Raw genomic sequence first — 7,281 nt, forward strand, 5'->3', positions numbered from 1 at the left:
ATGGATTGGGCTTGGGAGACCGTCTCTCAGGAGAATGGTTGTAGATATTAAGGGTTAAAATGTTATTTCGGCAAGTGTGAAAAACTAAACGAGACTAATAACTTGAATAGGAGGGGGTATAAATGAGATGAAAACAAAGTAGCGAATATGACTTGTGAGACTTTAAGATTAGACTTTTAAGATGAGACTTTGAAGATAAAAAAGTCTCATTACTTATTTGACATGTTAGAAAATTAAACTTTTTTTTAAGACAAAATCACGTTTTTTTCCTCAAATTCCACATACAAAATAACCCCAAGTCTATTTCTAAAAATGGAAATAATGTAAATAAAAGGAAGAACCAAAATGGGAAATGTGATGATTAATGAGGGGGAGGCACTGGGGAGGGAGGAAGTAGTCTTTCCTCTTCTTCATCCATTGCAAAGTCTCCTCCATTAATCCAACTTTCAATAAATTCACGCAATCATAATCAACAATGGAATTAAATTCCCATTCATCAAATTTCTACACAACAAAACACATCCCACTTAATCAAGAACAAGAACATGATCACCCAAATTCCAAAACTTCACTTCTATCCTTCAACACAGATTCATCTTCTTCATCAAATTCCATTTTCTCTAACAAATTCATCTTCATTATTCTTCTCTTAACAACCTCCATTTCTCTCATTACAGCTTTCTCTTTTGCCTTCCTTTTTTTCTCCTCAAAACCCCAATCCACCATTCACACAACAATTCGCCCTCAATCGAAACTTTCTCATCCTGTAGTTATCTTAATTTCCTCAGATGGGTTTCGATTTGGGTACCAATTTAAAACCCTAACCCCCAATATTGATCGATTAATAGAAAATGGAACTGAAGCTGAACTGGGTTTAATTCCAGTTTTCCCCACCTTAACTTTCCCTAATCATTACTCGATTGTTACAGGATTATACCCTTCTTATCATGGGATTATCAATAATCATTTTATTGATCCTGAAACAGGTGATAAATTCACAATGTCTAGTCATGAATCTAAGTGGTGGCTTGGTGAACCCTTATGGGAGACTGTTTCAAAGCATGGGAAGAAAGCTGCTACATATTTCTGGCCTGGTTCTGAGGTGAGAAAAACTTCTTGGACTTGTCCTGTTGATTATTGTATGAAATATAATGAATCTGTGCCTTTTGAGGATCGTGTTGATACTATTGTTGGTTATTTTGATTTGCCTATTGATGAAATTCCTGTATTTATGACCTTATATTTTGAGGACCCGGATCATCAGGGCCATCAATTTGGCCCTGATGATCCGGAGATCACGAATGCGATTGTTAGGATTGATGAGATGATTGGGAGATTGATTCTAGGGTTAGAGAAAACAGGGGTGTTTGAGGATGTTCATATTATTATGGTTGGTGATCATGGGATGGTTGGTACTTGTGATAAGAAGTTGATTTTTTTAGACGATTTAGCTTCTTGGGTTGAAATTCCTTCAAATTGGGTTCAATCTTATACACCATTGCTTGCGATTCGCCCTCCAATGGAGTTTTCTCCATTGGAGGTCGTAAAGAAGATGAATGAAGGGTTGCAATCAGGGAAAGTTGAGAATGGAAAGCATTTGAGGGTTTATCGTAAGGAAGATCTTCCTACTAGACTTCATTATGTTGATAGTAATAGGATTCCACCTATAATTGGTCTTCTTGAAGAGGGTTTTAAGGTAGAACAAAAGAAATCAAACCAAAAGGAATGTGGAGGTGCTCATGGGTATGATAATGCATTGTTTTCTATGAGGACTATTTTCATAGGCCATGGCCCTCGATTCGCTCGAGGAAGACGGGTGCCATCGTTCGAAAATGTGCAAATCTATAACTTGATCACTTCCATTCTAAACATTAAAGGAGCCCCAAATAATGGTACTTCTTCATTTCCTAACTCTATCCTCTTACATGATGCGTAGAATCAGTGTTGTGACTTGTGAGTTCATGTAAAGGGAACAAGGCACCAGTGTAACATTATTTGCCAGTTAATTCGCTTTTTGAATTCGCAATTTGCTCAAAATGATCATAAAATAGCTCAAAATCGATCATAATTCGCTTATGTTAATTTGCGATTCGTAAGGAGATTAATGAATGATGTGACACTGGGAACAACCATTATGATGTTTTTAAGGTTTTGTGAATACTTGTTTCAACCTATATTTTGTATGTTCATCCAAGCAACGTTTGATTGCAAAATATTTTTTTACAACCCAGGATGGTTCTTCACTCATTTTATTGTATCATGATCTGACAAAGTTTATGTAAAAGTAAAACTTTATCTTACTGCATTCTTCAAGATTTTGAATTGGATTAGATAATAAAAGGTAATTTATTCTTTGATGTTATAATGATTGGCAAAGCCAGAAATTTAAATTAAGGGGGCCAAATATGCGACAAGCAAAATAATTATGGTAGAATGACTCGTATATTAGCAAAATATTTTCATAAAAACAAGTAGAAATTCGATGTTATAGTGTATAATATGAGTATAGCACTTATATGGATTGTTAGCCACTGGTTATCGATAAATTTGGGCTTGTATACAAGACTCCTACTGGAGGAGAGTTGACTGCATACAAATCCGATGAAGTTCCATTCTAAAATCAATTGGTATTAGGAGTAGCCATCAAGTTTATATATTTTACTCAACCTCTCTTTAATTATTCGATGTAGGATTATATGTGGGTTATTTTTACTAACAGTTATGATACATGTCAAGTGGATGGCCAGATGATTTTTGATAGATTGTGTAGTAAAGCAATAGCTTATTGCTAACTTTTACCCTCCCAAAATGAACCTGAATACCTACTACTAGAGAATCATTATTCCCTTCTGTGATATGGCTATGATCTCAGCATTTATTGAGCTTGTCTATTGCTTCTAATGTGTAACTAGAGGTGTTTAAAATAAACTTGATGATCCGATATTTACACAACCTTATAATCAAACCGTATTTTAACCTCACTTTATTAAAGGATTTACCATACCAACGTGAACACAAGATCTGATTTTGAATCGACTTGAAACACCTCATCTGATATCGATCTGATAACCCAAATAAACACCTCTATACTTAACGAGTATGTTTCACAACAATAGTTGTAGTCGTCAAAGCACTCGATGTATGTCATTCAGTCTGCAAAAATTTTTTGAGAAAACGTGTTTTGTTAGGACATTTCTTATTTACTGGGGAATGGGAGTAAGAGCACACGAGGCTTGTATAATTTTGTAGTGATCAATCCACTCTGCGATTGATCTTGAAATTTGCAAGTATATTAGAATGTTACTCTTTCAGTTTCTTTTACTTTGAGTTTCTTTTAGTTTGTTCCACTTATTTTATTATTTTTTTTTGACAATGATTTCGCTTTCTTTCTTTTAATCTCACTCACAAAATTATTATCTCTTTATTTTTATCAATCATTTCTATCATTTATTTGATTTTTTGTCTTATTCTCCAACCCAATTATTCTATCCACTAAATTTCTCTTCAAATATTTTTGGTACATTCTCATAGGGATGGAGAGAGTATCATCATCATCATCATACCCAATATCCCACTCGAAAACAGGGTTTAGTTGAGGGAAGGTAGCAAACAATTCATAATCGTACTCCCTTTACATGGATAACTAGAGGAATTCGATTGATTTTACCCCAAACAATAAGAGCCAAGCATAAATAGGATATGAGCAACAATGTTGTCTCAAGAGTATAACTACTTATAGAAAAAAACAGCACAAGTAAAAATTAGATCTAAAAAAATGAAAAATAAAATAATATAAATAATTTAATAAATAAAATAAAAATAAAAAATTACCAATAATAATCTAACTTTTTCCTTTTTTGACACAATAGTCACACTTATTGAATATGAGCAATGGGCTTACATATAATGAAATAGGAAAGCAAATTGATATACCAAACCAATGCCAACACGCTTACATAAAGATTGGTATATTTATCAAATGGGGGTGCTGCAATACTAGAAAAGTAAGTACTTTTTTCTGAAAAAGTGAGAAAAGAACTCACATATCGAAGGTGATTGGGTGTTTAATTCATTATTTGACGTGTTTATGATAACCTACCATTGCACAATAGTTACCAAAATATGACAGGTAAATTATAAAAATTAATATAAAATTATGTGGTAAAAAAGAATAGGAGAGAGATATTTAGGAAGGCATATACCAATTATTATAGATGCTTTAAATAATCTCAATTTTAGAGTCACTTAACAAAAAATATTGTTACTTAAATGAAACTTGTTAACTATTTTTTAAAAACCAAAAAATACAAATAAAATTTAAAAATACTAGAAATTATGAGTAAAATAAAAAAATATTAGAAGAAAACCCACTTCCCTCCCTTCATCTCGAACCCAACTTGAACCACTAAAACTCACTCACGAAACAAATGGGCAGAGGAGGACGATGGGGCTCGCAAAATGGAGGGAGGCAACGTTGCTTGATGGTTGGGTTAGGGTTACAAACAGTGATGGGCACGATTTGAGAGGATAGGGTGGGAATATTGTAAGCAATAGGGTCACAATAATAGGTACTCGTGGGAGAGGGGGCTGAGGTGGGCACTAGCTAATGAAAGGTAGGAAACGGTAGGGGGTTGGGGGAGTGGAAGGGTGGCAGTGATGGAAGAGCAATCTCATCGGAGTAGACGGGTGGCAGTGGGGTAGGGGAGGAAAAGGAGTAGTAGTGGTGCAGGATGAACTAGGAAGAAGTTTTTTTTTTTTTTTTTTTTTTTTTTTTTTTTGCAACTTGATCAATTGGTAACCCTGATTTAGCCTAAGTAAAAACCCCTTAAAGTTGGGACTATACATGGTTATTAAATAGATTATATTATTATAAAAAAATGAGGAAAAAAATGAATTATTATAGGTAATTTTTTCCAAAAAAAAATTAAGAAAATACAAATACGATAATAAAGAATGATATTATCATATCATTTTGAAGAAGAAATTTCTCAGTAGAAAATGACACAAACAAATTAAGATCTTAGATGATGAAGTTACTAGTGTTTTACTTTAGTATAACTATAAATTAAACACTTTATTTAATTCTCATTCATATTTATCTGATTTAACATCATCTATAAAAATTAAATGTTTTTTTAAAGTTTCTTAGATTGTTATGAACTATAAGTTGATTTATTTTTAGCAAATATATCTAACAGGTAAATTATTTAAAAATAAATAATATTGAATTTTTTTTTGGCGGATCAAGCAAAGTTTAATTTATTATTAACAATTTTCCATTCTCTTAATAACATCCACTAAAAAAACATTTATAGTCTCTTGGATTCATAATATTGATTAATTACATTTGACTTTTTTGTACAAATTTCAAATATAATTCGAGATTTAATGTATTTAAAAATACTTCATAGAAAATTATAAAATATATATATTCAAACTCTAATAATCGAGATGAACGTAACAAAATCTCACATTAACATATTTTTTAATTTATTTATATTTATGAAAAAATCATGTTTTGATTTTCACTCTGCTTGTATGAAAATTTTAAAATATAAGTTTGAATAAGTTTTTAAATAGGCTAGAATTGAGTTTTGTCTCAGTTGGAAAACAAATACCATTTTCTAAGAAAAGTCGTAGGATATGAGTTCGATTCTGATTAAGATGAGATCCGATTTTCTTAAAATATATTTTAAATAAAAGATTATTGTTTTGTTTCTCAAATTTTCTACAACAATTCGTCGATTCCCATTTCCTTTTCCCACTGCAACCGCCAACCCCCAGATCCACCTCCACCAAAACACCTCCCATCCGCCATTAACAAACCTTAGAGTTCTTCCCCCCAAATGACGACTTACGGAACAATACCCACTTCCCAATCTCCAGACCCTCCATTAACAAACTTCGAATTCATCTCACGCGCTAAAAACAAGATTCAATCAACTCTCACATCTCGTCGTCCATGGAACCTCTTCTTTTCTCTTTCCTCTCTATCTCTCCCTTCATCCATTAACGAATCCCTTCTTCGAATGAAAACAAACCTCTCTTTTTTCCGCATGAACTACGCCATAATCGCTCTTATAATCCTCTTCACCTCTCTCTTATGGCACCCAGTTTCTCTCATCGTCTTTCTCATAACAATGTCTGCTTGGCTTTTCCTCTACTTCCTCCGTGATTCCCCTTTAATTCTTCTAGGTCGTAGTGTCGATGATAAGATTGTCCTCGCTTTTCTCGCTGCTTTAACAATTGGGTTTCTGCTTTTCACTGATGTTACAACAAATATCGTGGCGGCCATATCGATTTCTTTGGGGGTTATTTTGTTGCACGGGACGTTTAGAATGACGGAGGATCTGCCATTAATGGGTGGATTTGAGGATGAGAGTGGTACACGGGTTTCATATACCCGTACTACTGGTGGATTGGGTGAACGCCTTCCGTTAAAAGATACGGCGTCGTCTTCTTTCTCGGCGTCATGATTGAACCTTCTTCTCGGCGTGTAATCTGAAATTGTAATGTTTCATGTAAGTTTACTTTCTTTACTTGCTTCAATTTCTGCTACTGATTTGTGCAATTGTCAATTTTTTTAGGGAGATATAGGTAATGTAATTTCGATTCCCTTTATTTTTTCTGGTTCGAAATTTTGATTTGTATGTTGAATTACTGAGGGCAATTTGGAAATGATTTTTGCCTAATTTGATTTGTATGAAATTCGGTTGTTGGTTTAGTTTGATTGCTTTTGTTGAGAACTCAATCTATCATCATCGGCCCTTATTTCAATCGGGCCAACGATTTGTAGTTTTTTGATCTGAAATTATAATGCACTTTCTAATTACGTGAAGTTGCATATTATGTTTGTTACCATTAGGTTTTTGGAAATAATTTTTTTTTCAGCTTTATTAGTAATTAGTGTAAGGTTGCCCACATTCGAAATTCACAAATCTCATCTTAGGCGGGAGCCACATATTGACATTAGGATAATGAAATGGTCAATGGTTCATGGTTGTATACTCTTATAGTTTTATATATCGTGCTTACAAATGCTATGATCTGGGTGGTCTTGAGAGAGGTAGATGACGATAAACCATAGGAATTTCCTTCAAAGGAGAATAATGACCTAATACTAAAGTCTTCAAAACAGATTCAACGATCCGACATTTAGCCGATCAAATCAACGTGGACATAAGACCTGATTTTGAACCGACACAAAACACCTAAGCTGAAATCAATCCGATGACCTGTATGACATAAACCTAATGAAATGGATATAACAATCATGAAGAT

The 7,281-nt window shown here is 33.5% G+C and overlaps 2 protein-coding genes across 2 annotated transcripts; both read left to right on the plus strand.

Moving 5' to 3' along the window:
- Nucleotides 1-328: 328 nt before the first annotated feature.
- LOC130824432 (uncharacterized) lies at nt 329-2,340 on the plus strand. The gene has a single exon (XM_057689441.1). It carries the CDS (start codon nt 476-478, stop codon nt 1,934-1,936), a length of 1,461 nt encoding a protein of 486 aa, XP_057545424.1. The 5' UTR covers nt 329-475; the 3' UTR covers nt 1,937-2,340.
- Nucleotides 2,341-5,634: 3,294 nt separating this feature from the next.
- On the plus strand, nt 5,635-6,724 carry LOC130824434 (PRA1 family protein F3-like). Its single transcript, XM_057689443.1, has one exon. It carries the CDS (start codon nt 5,847-5,849, stop codon nt 6,474-6,476), a length of 630 nt encoding a protein of 209 aa, XP_057545426.1. The 5' UTR covers nt 5,635-5,846; the 3' UTR covers nt 6,477-6,724.
- Nucleotides 6,725-7,281: the final 557 nt, after the last annotated feature.

This window comes from Amaranthus tricolor, chromosome 9 (assembly GCF_026212465.1).
Source record: "Amaranthus tricolor cultivar Red isolate AtriRed21 chromosome 9, ASM2621246v1, whole genome shotgun sequence".
Taxonomy (NCBI): Eukaryota; Viridiplantae; Streptophyta; class Magnoliopsida; order Caryophyllales; family Amaranthaceae; genus Amaranthus; species Amaranthus tricolor.

Excerpts from the sequence above, each read along its gene's own strand:
- LOC130824432 (XM_057689441.1), top strand. The coding sequence starts at position 476 with ATGGAATTAAATTCCCATTCATCAAATTTCTACACAACAAAACACATC.
- LOC130824434 (XM_057689443.1), top strand. The coding sequence starts at position 5,847 with ATGACGACTTACGGAACAATACCCACTTCCCAATCTCCAGACCCTCCA.